At 41.3% G+C, this 18,926-nt stretch overlaps 1 protein-coding gene across 2 annotated transcripts in view; it reads left to right on the forward strand.

Annotated features, from left to right (window-relative positions):
• Positions 1-17,253, forward strand: part of LOC308248037 (nuclear body protein SP140-like protein) — a 40,821-nt gene extending 23,568 nt beyond the window's left edge. Inside the window, exons 8-16 of one of the 2 annotated variants that reach the window (XM_080667968.1) lie at positions 2,814-2,918; positions 4,801-4,943; positions 6,079-6,126; positions 8,649-8,693; positions 10,891-11,006; positions 11,703-11,811; positions 13,532-13,609; positions 13,828-13,971; positions 14,718-16,262. In XM_080667968.1, coding sequence (XP_080524094.1) covers positions 2,814-2,918; positions 4,801-4,943; positions 6,079-6,126; positions 8,649-8,693; positions 10,891-11,006; positions 11,703-11,811; positions 13,532-13,609; positions 13,828-13,971; positions 14,718-14,825 — 896 coding nt within the window. In that variant the 3' untranslated portion in view covers positions 14,826-16,262. Of the gene's footprint in view, positions 1-2,813; positions 2,919-4,800; positions 4,944-6,078; positions 6,127-8,648; positions 8,694-10,890; positions 11,007-11,702; positions 11,812-13,531; positions 13,610-13,827; positions 13,972-14,717 lie in introns of both variants that reach the window. The other variant, XM_080667969.1, reaches the window with a different exon arrangement.
• Positions 17,254-18,926: the final 1,673 nt, after the last annotated feature.

Below are 18,926 nucleotides of genomic sequence, written 5' to 3' on the forward strand. Positions count from 1 at the left end.
ACGCTCTATCCACTGAGCCAAACCGGTTTCGGCTGTCATTATTTCTTCAAACAGGTTTTTTTATTCCTTGCTCCTTTTCATTTCCTTCTGGAGCCCCCATTATGCAGATGTTGTTTTGTTTCGTGTTGTCCCAAAGTTCCCTTAGGCTCTCCTCCTGCTTTTTAATTTTTTTTTTTCAGAAGCTGCTCTACTTTGCTATTTTTTCCTACCTTGTCTTCTAGCTCACTGATGCAGTCCTCTGCTTCTCTAGTCTACTCTTGATGCTTTCTATTGAGGTCTTTACAGCAGTAATGTCATTTTTCATTTTTTCTTGGTTCTTCTTCACTTCCTCTTGGTTCTTACTCATATTGTCGAATTTGTCTTTCATTCTTTTCAGCCACCTTATGACCATTTCTCTGAATTCTTTCTCTGGCAGGTTGCTTGCCTCCATTTCGTTTACTTCCTTTTCTGGTGATGCCTGCTTTTCTTTCATATGAGAGCTGTTTCTTTGTCTCCCCATGGTCTCTCTTGTTCGGATTCTGGTTATGTAGTTCTCTCTCTCCTGCATTGATTTAAAGGCAAAATATATAACACAACCAGGTACAACACACGGCACTGAACAGAAATGTATTCAAAATATTAATAAACTCCAATAAAGGTGACCACCAGAGAAAGGCAAATTAGGGGATAGGAGAGAAAGAAGAAGAGGAAAAAGAAAGAAAGAAAGAAAGAAAGAAAGAAAGAAAGAAAGAAAGAAAGAAAGAAAGAAAGAAAGGAAGAAAGAAAGAGGAGTGTCAAAATGAAATTGGGAAAAGGAAAAAAACAGTAAGAGAGACAAGAAAGAGACTAAGAGAGAAAGGGGAACAAACTATATATATGGGGAGAAAACTCCAATAGAACAACCACTAATCCCAGCAAATGCCAGCAACAAGTACCTGGGGATTAATACAAACTACAACACCAACTAATATCAAGCGAGGCAAGGGAAAACAGAAGCAAAACAAACAAACAAAAACAAAGCAAACAAAAAAACAAAAATAATAAGCAAAACAATCTCACAAAAAAGAATGAAAATTTGATATAATCAACATTCAAGCAAACAACAACAAAAGGACAGAAAGAAAGACAATTATTTGGATAGTTAAGACAGCAAAGAGAGAGGTGTATATGGACTTGGAGCAGGGGATTGTAGATTAGATATATAAGTAGGGTGAAATTTTATCAGGGGTAAACAGAAAAAATAGGGAAAATCTAAAGCAGGAAAGGGATAAGATAAACAGGACACCAAAAGGGGAAAGGTTAGGAAGAGAGTGATGGCATAAAGGTAGAGTTGAGATAGAGTAAAACAATGCTAAAGGAAAAATGAAACTAGAATGTAGAACACTAATCCCAAAGTAAAATAAAGAGAAAATAAAATGATACTTTAAAAAAAAGGTAAAATAGTAGTAGTAATGATACTGATTGAAAATAAAAATGTAATAATTAAAAAGGTAAAATCAAGTGAGGAAAAAAGAAAAAAATTAGTTTCTTGAGTAAAAGATGCAAAAAATGAAAATAAAAAAATAAAAATTAAAAATAAAAAAAATATAAAATGTGCAGTAGTGAAAGTCATTCACTTCCTCTATTGTTCTGTTTGGCATGCCTGTTTTTCAGTCAGGACAGTATTGCAGTTCCCTTCGTTCCACTGCTCCTCAGTGTTGTAAGCCAGTCCTTATCCCAGGAGAAATCTGACCTTTCCGTGGTGGAGTGTAGAGCTCCTCTGAATCCGCATGTTTGTGACAACTCGGGAGCGGTGTTCTGGGGCTTGTAGCTGTTCAGTGGGTGCCACAGTTGTGGATTTTCAGGCTTCCGATAAGCTCCACTTTCCCTTTCAAAATGGTGCAGTCTCTGGGTCCGAGCCCGTAGCTCTGGGAGGGGACCCAGCCGCAGTGGGGGCTGCCCAGTCAGGGGAACCCCATCCAGCAGTCCCCCACCTTCTCCTGGAGTTTAGCTGTCCCTTAACTTGCCAACAAACACTCCTTGAGCGACCCTCAGCTGTTCTTTCTTTCTGCTCCAGGACAAGGCTCGGAACAGGTCTGTCTATTCTGCCGCCATTTTTTTTTTTTCTGCCTCTGAGCTCCTCTTTCATCTTTGGAGAAAGTTGATGTGAGGAAAAAATAAGGCAAAGCAGATAACACATATACTAGTAGACACCATCTTCATTAAATTATCCCATTATTATCCTCTCTGCTCACTGAGTCAGAGCTCAAACAGGGAGATACAAATACAGTCTCTGACTTTGTCTTTAGCTACCTAACTACAACTGTGTGTCTCATTGTAAGAATGTAAAGAATGTAAGAATCAGGGGGGCTGACTGGATTGGGAGTTATGACAGTTTATTGAAGCCCTATCTTTCTGCTAAGGCAGTGGTTGGCAAATTCATTAGTCAACAGAGCCAAATATCAACAGTAAAACGATTGAAATTTCTTTTGAGAGCCAAATTTTTTAAACTTAAACTTCTTCTAATGCCACTTCTTCAAAATAGACTTGCCCAGGCCGTGGTATTTTGTGGAAGAGCCACACTCAAGGGGCCAAAGAGCCGCATGTGGCTCACGAGCCACGGTTTGCTGACCACTGTGCTAAGGCATTCTGATTGTGTGGGGTTTGAGGGTAGAAACGGACACTCTATGGTTATGTATTAAAAATGCCACTTGAAAGACAGACTTTGACTCCAGAAATCTGTTGAATAAAGTTTCTGAAGTGCCCCTATGTGTTTCTAGAAACAGCCTCAACATAGGAAGAGGGGTACATGTGCAACTGAAAATGATACAGAATGAAGAAATCTTCTGTTTTAGGGTCAAAAAGGCACAGAGGTGAAAGTGTGGATTTTCGCTCTGAAATACTTCCTGTGACCTGTGGTGCGGTGAAAGGGATGTTACATAAGAAGAAATTGAAACAAGGTGGGTTTCATGGTCTCATTTGCAACTCTTATGTGAAGGAATGACAAGAAGTCATAGAATTACCCATCATTCAAGGAATTGAGGACCCACTGTGGCTTGAGAGAAGGAGGAAGGAATCCCAAAGATTGTATTTTCACACTTTAAGAAACTATACATTTTAGATGTCCACTTCCACATGGCAGTGACCACGGAAATGCCCAAAGAACCAAAGAGAAGTGAATCAGAAATAAAAGGCAAGAGGCTCTCAGCTTTCTTCCTTCTGGATCATAATCACAAGGTCAAGGTGTTTGATGTAGTGAGAAGATGACAGAATTTAGAGTCAGAAAACCTGAGTCCCAGCCTCAGCTATGCCAAGAGTGAATGATTCATCTAAGTAGAGAAGGGGACTTTTCTTGACCCTGAAATACTTCATCTAAAAAATAGATGATCTGCTTCATGGTATAGCTATAAGGAATTATTTCACATAATTGATGTATAATATTTAAATAGCTTTCCTGATACAATTCATAAATCATACAATTCACCACTTACAGTATATGATTCATTGTTGAGTTTTGTTTGCATATTCATAGGATTGTGAATTTACAGTCTAACTTTAGAACTTTTTTGCCCCCCATTAAAGAAAACCCCATGTCTCTCATTAGTCAATGACCATTTCCACCTCAACCCACCACCCAGCCATAAGCAATCACTAACCTCTTTTCTGCTATGTAAATTGGCATATTCACATAAATGGAATTTCATATAAATGGAATCATATCATATGAGCCCTTTTGTGACTGCTTCTTTCACTTAGCATGGTGTTTCCAAGGTTCATTCGTGTAATAGCATGAATAGTACTTTATTACTTTTTATTATCAAATAATATGATATTGCATGGTATGACTATACTTTATTTTGTTTATCTCGTCATCAGTTTGGGTTATTTTCATTCTTTGGGATTAAGTATAGTGCTGTTTTAAAAATCTATGTGAAAGTTTTTGTTTTAACGCATGTTTTTAATTCTTTTGGACATATTCCCAGGAGGGAAAGTATTGGTTCATATGGTAATTTTATGTTTAACATATTGAGAAAACACTAAAATATTCTCTATAGTGGCTGCACTATTTTATATTCCCACCAGTATGGTATGAAGGCTCCAATATCTCTCTCTTTTTGCCAACACTTGTAATTGTCTGACTTTTAAATTATGGCCCTACTAGTGGATGTGAAGTGATATCTCATTGTGGATTTGATTTGCGTTTCTCTAATGGCTAATAATGTTTAGCATATGATTATATTTTACATATAACTTAAAATTTCCACTGCATACATGTCACAATTATTTTTATTATCAGCTGTTCATGAATTCAGGAATGAAAAAACTCACTGATCAATAATGACATTAAACTGGATGAAGCATGTTGAAATAAAGGACACAGATGTTTCTGTGGTTCCATTCTGAGCTGCAGGGCCACCACCTGAGATCTCAGCCCACCCAGAGGTTCTGCCTCCACATTGACCCAGGGCCATCAGAGAGTCTGACCTAGTCTCTATTCCCAAAATTCAACAGCAAATTGAAATCCTCTCATTGTTCAGAATGAGAGGATTCTTGGAGGATTCCTTATAGGTGATTTTGGAATCCTTTTATAATGTTGATTTTTATGGTAATGATAAATTTTGTTGTACAAAAGTTAAAGAAATGTGTGCCCAAAGCAGGAAATCTCCTGGGAGGGAACTTACAGGCTGGGTTTGGGGATTCTGAAGTCTGAGAAGGAAGGACAGACTCTTCTGCTGGTGATCTTGAACCCAAATTGGGTGACTCCAGATCTAGTGTGGTGGGAGGCAACTGTCTGGGTTATGAGGACAAAAGGCCCAGGATCAACTTATCCTGTTCTTATAGGATCCACCATGAAGTGCATACAGACTGAGGATGGAAATTGGTTCACTCCCAGAGAATTTGAAGTCAAAGGAGGCCGTGCAGGATGGAAGAACTGGAAGAACAGCCTGTGCTGTGGTGGGAGAACCCTAAAATGGCTGATAGAGGTATTCCAGTGACAGGAGCTTGGATGTGGTTTTCCTGGTTGCACCCTAAGATAGGTCACTTTTTGTTCACCACATATATGTTGAGTTATAGCTAAAGCCCTAAGCCCCTGACTTTATGCTTATCCCACACTCATACCTTAATACAAGGCAGCACATTGATTAGAGGCTCTTTCGGGGTAGATGCAGGATCCTGGAGGAGAAAAAAGTCATCCTGACTCAGGCGCTTGCAGACAACTTTAGGCACTGACAGAAAGGAGACAGTCTATGGCCAAACAAGTGGTCAGAAGGCACTCTAGAGAAAGAATGGTGTGAAACCAGAACCATGACTAATGTGGCTCCGTGGATTGAGGTAGATGGATTGTGTGTGATATGGCATAACCTATCAATTTGTGGAGGGATTTCATGCCAGGCTAAGGAGTTCAAACTCATAGCATATACAATGCAGAACCAGGGAGTCCCCTGAGGTATGAAATGACATGTTTAAAAAACAGTATCTCAGACAACATGGGGCCTGGAAAGGGCTTCATTGTTTTTCAGCCCAAGAAGCCTATAATCAACCTACAGTGCTCAACTCCAGTGTCACCCCTCTTTGAATATTCCCTGACTGACCTGCCTTGTCATCCCTTCCTTGGGCCCCCTGACCCCATTATTAAGGCCCTTCTCACACTATTTAATACTTATCATTCCATGAATTCTCTTTGTGTCTCTAGATCCCTCTAGGGTTTGTACATCTTTGTGTGTCCAACATTGTCCAGAGTGTCTGACACCCTGTAGGTGTGGGTTACATTTGTATGGGTTGAATAGCCCTGATGTGAGGATGCGATTTTGAATGGAACTTGTGGGAATAGAAAGGAGATAAAAAGTATCCAAGGGATTGTGAAGGAAAACCTCTTAAAACATAGGGGAAAAGCACAAGATCAAGGAAGAAGGTTCTAAAGGTGATTTTTCTGGGTACTGTTGATGAATTTTAGAAGAAGAACAGGTGAGGACAGGGAGATGGTGTATCATTTAGATACCTGGGTTTTAACTGACAGTGGGATATCAAGCTAGAAATATTTGGGAGGAGGTTGGAAATGGCAGACTCACAAACCAGACCCACAGGCTAATCATATACTAGGATCTTTTTATTTTTCAGGAAGGATTTCTAAAAAATCCCCCAATAATACACAGAGGGAGAAAAAAGGTAATGATTATATAACTTTCTACAAATTCTCATTGCATAACTGATTTTACATATGCACTATGTTATTTTATGGTTTCTCATTTGGGTAATTATAATTAAGTATCCTTTATTTTTTGCATGCACCTTCAGAGTTCCTACTTTGGACATTATATTGTACACAAGGTCTCCTTTGAATAGCAAATCATTTGAGATGGAGATGATAAGGAGGTATCAAAATAGATCTCATAGATGAGTTTTAGCCATAGATGCAGATGCTATAAGGGTGTCAAAGTTGTAAAGGCAATCATAATTATGAAATACATAAATGCATTTAATAACAAAGTCACAGGGCCACCTTCAATTCAAGCTTAGATTTTTAAAAATTAGGGTTACTATTTTCTAACTATAGTAAAATCTGATGGTGCAAAAGTTTGCTCACCATCATCCCTATGACCCCCTGGTCTAGTAGTATATCTTGGACCATCTCCCCAAAATATATACACACACTTTGAATAATTATAAAGGCAGTGTTTATTAAAGTGCATTTCCTTTTCAAAATTGAGCTAACAGCTATTAAAGTGTGTATACATTATTTTGGAACAACCTATCATACACCATTTCATGAGATAGGCAACTAAAATCCTATTTCTTTTCTGATCCTTTACATCTTCTTCCACCTTCCAATAAAACATGCACAGAGAAACTCAGAATTCTTTTTCAGGGGGAAATAATTTGCCTTCATGAGGCTAGTGCTTTTGGGGAAGAAACTTTTGGGAGATCCATGAATATAGGAGGCCTGACCTGAAAAATTGTGTACTTTGATGCTAACAAACAAATACATAATGCACAGTTCAGATTCAGGACAAAGTGATGGCTTTTCCAAGATTGGGTATGAATGAGAACTTGAGGTAGAGGGGGAGAAAAGAAATAACATTCGTATATACTTCAGGTAGAAATGGCCATCCAAGACATTCTCGAATCCTAAGATAGGTCACACATAGCTGACCAATGGGATTTATCTTTCACTGGGGATGTGAGGGCCAGGCCTTTATATTGTCTGATGATTTGAATGGTTTAAACTGTCAGTCCTTGGGACATTTTATTCACTGAATTTCCTCTTTGGAAACTTACTAGACTTATTTAGTGAGTAAGTTAAAGATGAGCATCTGTACCATTCCTCAAGTGTCAAGATTTATTCAAGTAGAGCACCCAAGTAAGCTGGCAACTTCCTTTCACTAGGCTCTACCCTCATTTATGAGTCAAACACTTTACAGTAACAAACTGCAGTTGCCTCTGTATTTTGTCTCTCCTTGATCAAAAACAGAAGCTCCCCAAATTGGCATATCTCAGGACCAGTAACTACCGCTGTGGGTTCTCTGTTTCTCTCAGAACCTCTCTTGCTGATGGAGCCCATTGGTTTCTGGAAACTTCAGTGTTACTCTTAGCACCACAAGACAGCTTCCCTGGCTCCTGAAGAGGGCCTCTAATATCTTTTGGTGACAATATTTTGTGAAATAACATACTCCTCAAGAAGAATTGTTTATTGTATGCTAATGTTTATTTAGGAGAGAGCAAGTAATCTCTTTTTCTAAGCAAAACAATACTTATCCATTCACTTGTTTAACATAAAATTGTCAAGGGCATACTAAATGCCCACTAGCCATTAAAGAAGATTCAAACAATAACCTTGACCTCAAGGATTGTTTCAACTCATTGTCTAATATGGAACTATAACTTCTAATATGGAGTAATAACTTTTATAGTAGACAATATGAAAGGAATCTAGGCCACACAGAGATGTGGGCAGTGACATGGCCACCTGTCAGGTGATTGTCTAGTGGATCACACTTGTCTATGACCTCTGTGCCCTGGGCTGAAGATAAAGGCTGTGGCTACCTGAATCCAGAAGGGAAGGACATCAATTCATTCCAGTGAGTATACACAAGCAACGTAAGTCTGGTAGGTGGTAGTCAGTTACCTCTGAAATATCACCAGCTGACATTTTGGGATTTGAATGGAGAGAAGAGTGTGACCTTCAGGAAGAAGAGTTGCAACACTGGGGCCCTTGAGCACATTTTTTTCTTTAAAGCTACACCCTAGAAGAGTTTCAAAGGGTGGTGGAATTCTTCTTTGGGACATTTGCATGGATTCCAGGAATCTGGGCTCTGAGGTTGCTGGAGGCTGTTAGCTTGATACTTTCATTGCAGCTACTCTGGTGGGGTTATACTTATTAATCTGGAGAAGAAGGCCTGAGGGCCTCTCAAAGTAGGAGAACAAGAAGAGCTCTTCCAGTTTCACCTGTGGAAACCAGGGCCAGACAACCTGCATAACTTCACAATGGCCTGCCTTGGGTCTGAGAGCCAGAGGATGTAACTAGATTTGGCCAAATGGTGGTACTTTGGCACTTTTTATTCTCCTTGTAGATATATTTATGAAATAATGGATACATTGTGAATTGAATCCCTCAAAAGATGGCTGTTTACATAAGTTATGGATGCAAACATTACATTCAGCATTGTCACACAGTCTTTCTCTCTTTGTAGCGGAGAATCTCGCAGTCTCATGACAATACCTTAGTTGACCCATATGTAAGTACTAACTCCAACCTGTAACCCTAGAATAATCTAGACCTTTTCCCTTGGTACATTATCTCTGCCACTACTGCCTTTCCTTGAAGCATGCTCATACTCAGTTGGAACATATCCTTGTGTGTGATAAGCAGAGAACAGCAAATGCATTACCCATACCAGGTAGATGGTTCTGGAGTTGAGTGTTGCAGCATAAAAGCATTCCTTTCATTTGTTTGGAGGAAAGTTTGTTTTCTTATTAGCATGGGAGTTAGAGCTCTATACCACTGGAGAAGGGATTTTAAGTGGAAATGGGCAGGGCTGGCCTGCAGATTAAGGGTAGGGAGCAAATTTGAGATAGTAGTATTTTAAAGAAGGCAGGGGGGAGGGGAAAAAATCACAAATATTCACTCCATGGTGCAGGCAGAACTAAGATGGTTTCATGCATCAGACAGAAGGAACAGGCCAGGCAAAGCTAGTGAGTTCAAGGTATGCATCCTGTCATGAGTCCAGCAGAAAATGTACTCAGGGCAAGTGGGTCCTTTGCAGAGGCCCTGCATCCAACCTCAAGGGAACCATTAAGGTACTGAGCTGGTGTTTAGGAATAAAACCATTACCACTTAGTGAATCATGGGCATTTTTACTCAAACTGATACTATATGCCAACCTGCTTTAAGGTCTGCAAAATTATAGAAGATTCTGCTCCCTAAGCTAACTCATACATTGATTTCTGTCATTTCAACAAGATGGGTATTTTAAGCACACTTGCCCTTGCACAACTCCAGTGAGCAGCATTCCATAGGATACGATGCAGTAATAATGATATATGACATTCAACAGAGGAGGGATAGTCAAATAGATTTACGTACACTTTACCTTCAAAGCAATACTCCAACAAGATTTAGATCTTATCCACATTGATTTTGACCCTCGGCCAACTGAGGAAGTATTCAATCATGTCAACAGCCCTGGAGTCCAGTGTTTGTGAGGCTTATTTGGGATGGATGCAGACACAGAGGGTCAGGCCACACTGCTCACAGCCAAAGGATGAGAGAACAAGAGTACCCTCAACCCTGTTAATATCTTTCATGAGATATACATTACAGGCCAATTCAATATTGACTTAAAATCTCCCCCTGCCTTAGTAACTAAACTCTGCTCAGGCTAAATCTCTGGGTTGCACACTGGAATCATCTGAAGACCTGGATTTCCCCCAAAGGAAATCTGATTTAATTAATCTGTGCTATGAGTTGGACATTAGGATTAAGTCCCAGATGATTCATATACACAAAATTATCCATTTTATGACTCAAAGAAGAATTCCAATGCCTGTGCCCCACCCAGACCAACTGATTCATAATCTCTGGGGTCTTCACTTTTGGAGAATGATGCTGGTAATCTGTGAGTGTCTGTACAGATAAGGAGAAAAATGGTCCAGGCCTCCCTGCTAGAGCATTTCAGTGCTCACTGGGGATATGTGTCAGGACCCCCATCCCCTCCAGAACATTTAATGGGAACTCTTGGCAAGATATTCCGTGGGGCTAGCACTTCCTCATATATGGCCATTTTTAAGAACAAGAAATGTTCATGAACCCAATTCAGCCAACACAAATATTTTCACCCAAAAGCCTAGAAAACAACTCAAAATAACTGTGAATTAGTGTCTTTTCATCTTTGATTACTTCCAGCACTAAAAAAATTTTTTCCATGTTATCAAATTCTCAATACATTATCCTTTTCCATTGTTTACGCAATATATTATGTTATTGTGGTGTAGGCCAGTGGTAGGCAAACTCATTAGTCAACGGAGCGGCAAACCGTGGCTCCCGAGTTGCATGTGGCTCGCAAGCCGCAGTTTGCCGACCACTGGTGTAGACAAATAGACTTAACAGTATTTCAGGAACTTGTTTTATCTGCATGGTAATGAAATTATTCAGATCCCATGAATCATCCTCTTGTTTTGTTGCCTGTGTTTCTGTATTAGAATCTCTGATTTTATAGGAAAAACTTTTCTGGTCTGGCATACAGATTCTTCCTCCTGAACAACTGCAGATTACAGTTCTTTCTTCTGAAACCGCTACTACTATGCTGTTCCTTCACAACTTAGGGAGAAGCACATAAGGGTCTGCAGATTCACACTAATGCAATGAGTGCTAGATACCTACAATGCTGGTCTTCAGGGTCTCACTGGAGATATGAATATTGTTTTACCTTCTAGCTAGGAAATTCAGACATATGTGAGATCTGCCGTTATGGAGGAAAGCTATTCTGCTGTGATACTTGTTCGAGATCCTTTCATGAGGACTGTCACCTCCCACCTGTGGACATTGAGAGGTTTGTGAGATGCAGCCTTATAATCATTTAGGGACCCTTCCTCCTGCCATGCACAATCCCCCAGCATAGTTCCTCCTTGTGTTCTGATGGAGAAAGAGCAGGGTCAGAGGTACAGGATCCAGCATTATGATCCTGGGAACTGTTTAAAGATGCTGTCAACTGGAGGCTAATGTTCCCCTCTCTTTTCTGGGAGGCTGAGGCTGGTGGCTGGGTGCTTTGCCTAAATACTGCCAATTGTCCTTACCAGAATGTTCCCAGCATGGAATACTGTCTATGGGAGTGGAAATGCCAGCTGTTTGTGTTCTGTGCTTTTTTAGAAAAATCAGGAAACATGGACAGGTTCCCTCATTTCACCACTTTTTCAACTGGCTGATGAAGGCCTGAGGTCCCCATGGGTTAAGGCCCGGTCTCCAACATTTGGGCTTGGTGGGCAGAGCTCTTTGTGCTCCTAGCAGCTCAGATGGAGAAAGAGAGCTCACCACTCACCCTGACACCACCCTCCACCTACTTACCCCCTGCTGCTACCCTTGATGGGAGGAAGGTTATTGGCTCAGACCACACCTAGGGGGTCTTGGAGTATCCCTTCATCTGCTGGCTGTATCCATTGGTCATTCCTGAAAGGAAGAACAGTGGCAGCTGTAGGAATCGTGGCTGTTTCTGAGGTCTTGCCTTGCTCACTTATGCCCGACCTCTCAGGAGCCCGTGGAGTTGCATCTTCTGCAGGATGAAGGAGTATTCAGGAAGTCAGCAGTGTCTCAGGGAATCTGAGGTCCTGGCAAGGCAGATGGGGCCTGAGGAGCAGCTGGTGAGTCAGATTTAAACCCCACAACCTTTCCTTTCTGCTCACATGTGAGAAGTCAAGAGTCATTGGGTGATGGGTGGGGTGCCAACGGGTGTCTGCTCTTCTGACTGTGCCTCTCACCAGAACTTGTTTGAAGAAAAATAATGAATTAGCCATTGCATGATTCTTGTAGAGCAATAGTTGTTTGAGGAAACTTCCAGAAGATCCTTAAGCAATCTTATAACCATTGTTTTGAACTCTGTATCTAGAAGTATGCTTGCTTACATTTCATTTAGTTCTTTTTTTCCTGGAGATTTCTTTGTTCTTTTATTTGTGACATGTCGCTTTGTCCTTACATTTTGGCTGCTTCAATATGCTTGTTTCTATGTATTAGGTAGAGCTGCTATGTCTCCTGGAATTGGTAGAGTGGCCTTCTATAGTAGGTTTCCTGCAGGACCCAGTGGCTCAGCCTCCCCAGTCACCTGAGCTGGGCACTCAAGGTGCATCCATGTGTGGGCTATGTGCACAGTCTTGCTGTAGTTGAGCCTTGATTGCTGTTGACATCACGAGGAGGAGTTGACCTCCAGGCCAATTGGCTATGAGGACCAGCTGTGACTACAGTGGAAGAGCTGCTGTGCAGGAGATACCCCTATGGAGCAGGACTTGCTTCAGTGGGACTTTACTGAGTTTACCCCTTGAGTGTGTTACTCATGGATGTGTAAAGTTGTAATCTAGCCTGTTAAAAGGTGTCTACTGGGTGCACTGGCTCTGGGTCCTCCCGGGAGGTGTAAAGTCAGCCACTGCCTATGGCCACTTGGCAGGAACTACAGAGTAATCTGCAGATGGCTGCTGCTTTTGTTGTGCTTGGAAATGCCCAGACAAAGCCAAGCTGTCTAGGGCCTCTTATTGGTAAGTATGGGGCATACTGATGTCAGTGCTGGTTTTTTGTTTGTTTGTTTTTTGAAAAATTTTAGAAAAGTCTGAAACCTAAACCAAGAAAGGCCATTCATATGGAAAAGCTGCTGCAAATAGCTTGAGTGGGGCTGCAAATTGAATGGGGCAGGGTCTCAGGAATCAACAGGGTGGAGCAAACAATATGAGCCAGGTTGATGGATAATCAGATATGCCTGCCCGGCAGTTCTTCAATGGGGGAGGTCTCAGCATAGGAACAATAACCCTCGTGAGCACCCCTGTCTGGGAGAAAGCTGCCCCCAAGTTCTTGCTCCAGTGTCACACAAACCGGTTCTTCCCATATGTCCCTGGTGCTGGAGCTTAAAGAGAATGAGTCCAAGTAAGTTCATGCCCTGGTTCTTTAAGAGGAACTGCCTGAGTATCCAGTAGCCTCTGTGTTACTCAGCCATAATCCCCAGTTGTTTTTACAGCCTGAAGTTATGGAAACTTCTCTTCCCAGCACTGGAATCCTGGTGTGGGGCTGGGACCCCTTGCTCCTCTGCCGCTGAGATATTTCTCCTGATTAAAAACACATGCCACATATGGATGTTGGACCAGCCAGTTCTGTGCTTCTACCCATCTTATCAGTCCAAATGTGCTTTCTTCTTTACTTCTCCAGTTGTAGGACTTCCATTCAGCCAGCTTCAAGTGGTTCTGAATGATGGTTGTTCTGTATCATAGTTGTAATTTTGATGTGGTTGTGGGAGGTGGCGAGTATCAGAGTTTACCTATGCTGCAATCTTGGTTCTCTCTCTCCAAGTTGCTTTTCATTCACATCTTCCTTCTTTTGTAGAAATGTGAGTTCCTCCTCTTGAAAGTCTATTGCGATTCAGAGAGCACGTTTTTTTCGAAGATTCCATATTATTATTATGTAAGTAACAACAACAGAAAACGATGATTACAGGCTGCGCTGGTGTTACCTGACCTTGACATGGGCTCTTGTGGGATTTGTGATATGAAGCCCACAGGAGGGATAGTGTGAGCTGCCATTATCTTTACCTGGTATTTCTGCTGGACTTTAAGGGAATCCACAGAAGGCAGATATTGAATTGTGTCAGTAATTGTCTCAATGATATTTTCCCCCACTAGATTAAAGAGACTTCTCAACATCTAAAGGAACCCATGTGGTTGGACAAGATCAAGAAGAGGCTAAGTAAGCTGGGTTACCCTCAAGTGGAAGGGTTTGTGAAGGACATGCGCCTCATCTTTCAGAACCACAGGGCATCTTACAAGGTAAGTGGCTCTCCCTGCTTCCATTTCCTTTTCTTTCAGTTGAGTCACTCTGCCCTTATTTCCTGGTGCTGGGAAATTTTAGAGTTTCCCTCACCTTTTATGATGAGCCTATATAAGCAAGGGTTCAGGAAGTGAGTGGGTTTTTAAATTGAGGATTTAAGCTCATCAGGGAGAGTAACGGTGAGTCAGGAGGTGTACCTGCAACCAGACTGCAGGTCCCTGAGAACTCATCCTCTTCAGAAAAGGCAACAGTGAGAAGAGTCTCTTCCTCCCTGTTCCAAACCCAAGTAGAAGAAGACTGAGTCCTAAAGTCATGTTATTCTTATCTCTCTCAAATGTACTCAATCAAACCTCTCAGAAATCTCAAATTCCAGAATCCTTTACATATGAATGGACCATATAGTTAACAGGGATCACCAGAGGGGAATATAAGTGACAATATGAAAGGAAGATTGTACTTAGACATCTGTAATATTTGATTGTTGCAAAGAACATGGATTATTCAACAACCCAAACTAATAAGTGAGAGTCCCCACATGTGATCATGATTTCCCATTTCTGTCTAGTTAACAAGAATTAATTATGCACTTAAGACACAAAATTTACTCTTAGCCACAAGGGTATTTTTATTTTAACCTGGTTAATGTAACTTAGGTGTTTAAGGAAGTTATTCTTGAATGCAATGTTTCTAAACACTGGTAATGAGTGGCATTACTTTTGTTGTTATTTATCTTTTTTTTTCCTAGTACAATGACTTTGGCCTAATGGGAATTAGACTAGAGGCAGAATTTGAGAAGAATTTCAAGGAAGTGTTTGCTATTCAGGAAACAAATGAGAGCAGTTCACTTGTGTAGTGGATACTGTTGGGACCCTAGAAAATCCCCTCATCCTGTAAGTGCTATGAAGGTTGGCTGCCAATCCATCTCTCCCCAGAGCAATGTTACATTGAGCCCAATCAACGGAGCCAGCATTGCATGGAGGTTATATTGGTGAAAGTGGAGTTCCTGAAGTGCCATGAAGAAAAGAATTTCCTGAGGCCCCCATGGGAGGATGGGGTTTCATGGAAAGCTTTTTTGATGATGTAAAATTAAGGGGGTTTCCCTCCAAGGTCCCATCTTCATCTGTCTCACCATGCAAGAAGTCCAATCTTGCCTTCAGTATGGCTAGAATTAAGGCCAGTGCCCATAATTTCTGTTTCATATTAAAATACAGGCTAGTCCATTCCAGCATCTGGCTAGCTTAGCTTGTATTCTCAGCTTCAATCCAGGGGTCTTCATGGCCCATCGCCATGTGGCTGCTTAAGGCCACATGGCTATGGAGAGAAAACAGTTGCACGGGTAAGTGTGGGACAAGGAGCAAGAGAGAACCAGAGTAAATAAGAGAGAAGGAACTGTCTGGGGATTTTACCCTTCCAAGATTTTGTGCACTTGCCATGGCTCCACCCTTCCAGCCAATGATCTTTTTCCTGGGCTAGATGGCAGGCAAGCACTTTCCCTACATCACCCTGACTTCACTGCGCATGCACCTATCTCCCCCATTGTTCCATCCCTTCCTCCGGTAATCTGCAGGGAATGGACTGGTGGTTTCTGGGGAGCATGAAGCTATAGCTTCCTAGTGAAGCTGCCCAGATAACCATGCTTATAATGCCTGGCCTCCCCTTTGCTCTCTTCCTATGATTAATATTGACAAACTAGCTAATTGCAACAATAACAGTTACACCTCCTTGGCCTTGGGTCTAGCTTCAATGAGTGGCATGATTCATGCTCCCCACTAGGATCAGGTTAGAGGTAGTCCAAGCTGTGATCACATCCTTGCTTAGCTTTCCCATCAGGCACTCCTGTTTCCCTCTCCACTTCTCCATCTGAGAGAATTATCACAATAAACCATTTACTTAAGGAACTTCATCTCAGGTTCTGCTTCTAGGGAACTTAATATAATAGTCCTAGCAAGAAGGCCCTAAGAGTGGGTTTTGTGAGTTGGATCACGTCTAGCCAGAGGGTAGCAGGAAGAATATTGATAGTTTCTGTAATAGTGTCATTGACAAAACTTTTATCTGTAGGAAACTGGATGATATAGAGGGGAAGAGGTATGCCAGCTGGTACAGGTCTCTGGCATTTATAATAATAACTATAAGAAGGACTTAAATGTAAGATGGGAAATAAAAAGACATAAAAATCCTATAAGACTCCATAGGCAGCAAAATAGCAGACATATGTCGTAGCAATATCGTTACAGACACAGCTCCTAGGGCAATGGAGACTAAGGAGAAAATAAACAAATGGGACTACATCAAAATAAAAAGCTTCTGCACAGCAAAAGAAACCATCAACAAAACAACAAGAAAGCCCACTGCATGGGAGAACATATTTGCCAATGATATTTCAGATAAGGGTTTAATCTCCAAAATTTACAGAGAATTTATACAACTTAACAAAAGGAAGATAAATGATCCAATCAAAAAATGGGCAAAGGATCTAAATAGACACTTTTCAAAAGAGGACATACAGAAGGCCCAGAGACATATGAAAACATGCTCAAAGTCACTAATCATCCAAGAGCTGCAAATCAAAACAACAATGCAGTACCACGTCACACCTGTCAGAATGGCTATCATCAACAAATCAACAAACAACAAGTGCTGGCGAGGATGTGGAGAAAAAGGAACCCTCCTGCACTGCTGGTGGGAATGCAGATTGGTGCAGCCACTGTGGAAGACAGTATGGAGTTTCCTCAAAAAGTTAAAAATGGAACTCCCATTTGACCCTGTAATCCCACTTCTAGGAATATATCCCAAGAAACCAGAAACACCAATCAGAATGGATATATGCACCCCTATGTTCATAGCAGCACAAATTACAATAGCTAACATTTGGAAACAGCCTAAGTGCCCATCAGCAGATGAGTGGATTAAAAACCTGTGTTACATCTACACAATGGAATACTATGCCGCTATAAAAAAGAAGGAATGTTTACCATTTGCAATAGTATGGATGGAACTGGAGAGCAATGCGAAGCGAAATAAGCCAGTTGGAGAAAGATAAATATCACATGATCTCACTCATATGTGGGATATAATGATCAACATAATTTGATGAATAACAATAGATCCAGAGACAAATGATAGGAGGAGGGGGGTAGAGAGCAACCAAAGGACTTGTATGCATGCATATTAGCATAACCAATGGACACAGACACTGGGGAGGTGCGGGCTTGCCCGGGGTGGGAATGGCTGGGGTGGGGGTGTCAGTTGGGGAAAAGGGTGACCTATGTAAAACTTTAGACAATAAAAAAATAAAATTTAATTTAAAAAATAACTATAAGAAGTGTGTATTTTTGTCTGGCTGGTGTGGCTCAGTGGTTGAGCATTGAACCACGAACCAGTAGGTCATGGTTTGATTACTGGTCAGGTGCATGCCCAGGTTGCAGGCTGGATCTCCAGTAGGGGGTGTGCAGGAGGAAGCCAATTGATGATTCTCTCTCATCATTGATGTTTCTACATCTCTATCTCCCTTTCTTTTCTTCTGAAATCAATAAAAACATTAAAAAGAAAAGAACTGTGGATTTTGGTGCCTATTGCTAAGTGAGATGAATGTATTGAAAAGAGTACATGATAGGCTTAAATCCATTAGTCACCACCTAAAACAAAGAGATCCTCATACATGCAGCTGGAAGGCAATAGTTCTAGGCCTAAAACAGGCCCTAATTTTAAGAATGATAGAACTTCACAGTAGGCTGAATTCTAAGCCCAATTGGGCCTCTATTCCAATCAGGGCCCTGATATAGGAGTGAAGCCCTGAAGCTCAGAATGGGGGTTTCTAAGAAGTTGTACATGAGAGCTCCGAACTCCAGGTACCTCTGAACCCACTCACATGCAAAGGAGTCCCCTGCCCTTTGTTGTAAGACAGACCCCTACCCAGCCTCCCTTCTTGCTTGAATAGAGAATATGCAGAGTCCTCACAGCATGACTCAATAGGCAAGACCTAGGTGGGGCAGCTAGGCAAGGAGAGGGTTTCTATTCCTTTTTTAAAAATTAAATTTATTGGGGTAACATTGGTCAACATGAACACATAGCTTTTAGGTGTGGGTTTCTATGTTACAAATCTTTATCTTGTACCATGTCCCCGCCACCCAAAGTCAACTTCTGTCACCATATATTAGGACCCCCTTCTCCTCCCACACCCTTCCCTCTGGCAACCACTACATTGCAGTTTGTGTTCATAAGTTTCAGTTTTATATCCCACATATGAGCAAAATTATATGGTTCTTTGCTTTTGCTGACTAACTTATTTCATTTAACATAACATTTTCAAGGTCCATCCATGTTGTTGCAAATGGCACTATTTCATTCTTTCTTATGGCTGAGTAGTGTTCCATTGTGTATATGTACCACATCTTCTTTATGCAGTTCTCTATCACAGGACACTTTGGTTGTTTCCATGTCTTGGCCACCGTGAATAATGCTGCAATGAACACAGGGGTGTATATATCTTTGTGAATACAAGATTTTGAGGTTTTCAGGTATATACCCAAGAAAGGGATTGATGGATCGTATGGTAGCTCTATTTTCAATTTTTTGAGGAATCTCCAGTCTACATTCCCACCAGCAGTGAATGAGGGTTCCTTTTCCCCCATCACCTCTCCAACATTTATTTTGCTTGTCTTATTGATCATGGCCACTCTAACAGGTGTGAGGTGGTAGCTCATTATAGTTTTGATTAATGTTTCCCAACTATTCTTTTAATTTCTTAATGAACTTTATCAAAATCCATCTCCTCAAAGAGAGCCTGGCTGCCCTAGCTGGCTCAAGGGCCAATATGATGAACAATCCCTCCACTGGTGCACACCACAGGAAGAAGTCATCTGCTAAAAGAAAACTGGATGCTGTTAGGGAAGGGGAGGAGGCTGGCTGGCCAAGGAAAATATGAATGATCGACAGAACCTATCCAGAGGACCCC

This window comes from Plecotus auritus (assembly GCF_963455305.1).
Source record: "Plecotus auritus genome assembly, chromosome: 5".
In the NCBI taxonomy this organism is placed as follows: domain Eukaryota; kingdom Metazoa; phylum Chordata; class Mammalia; order Chiroptera; family Vespertilionidae; genus Plecotus; species Plecotus auritus.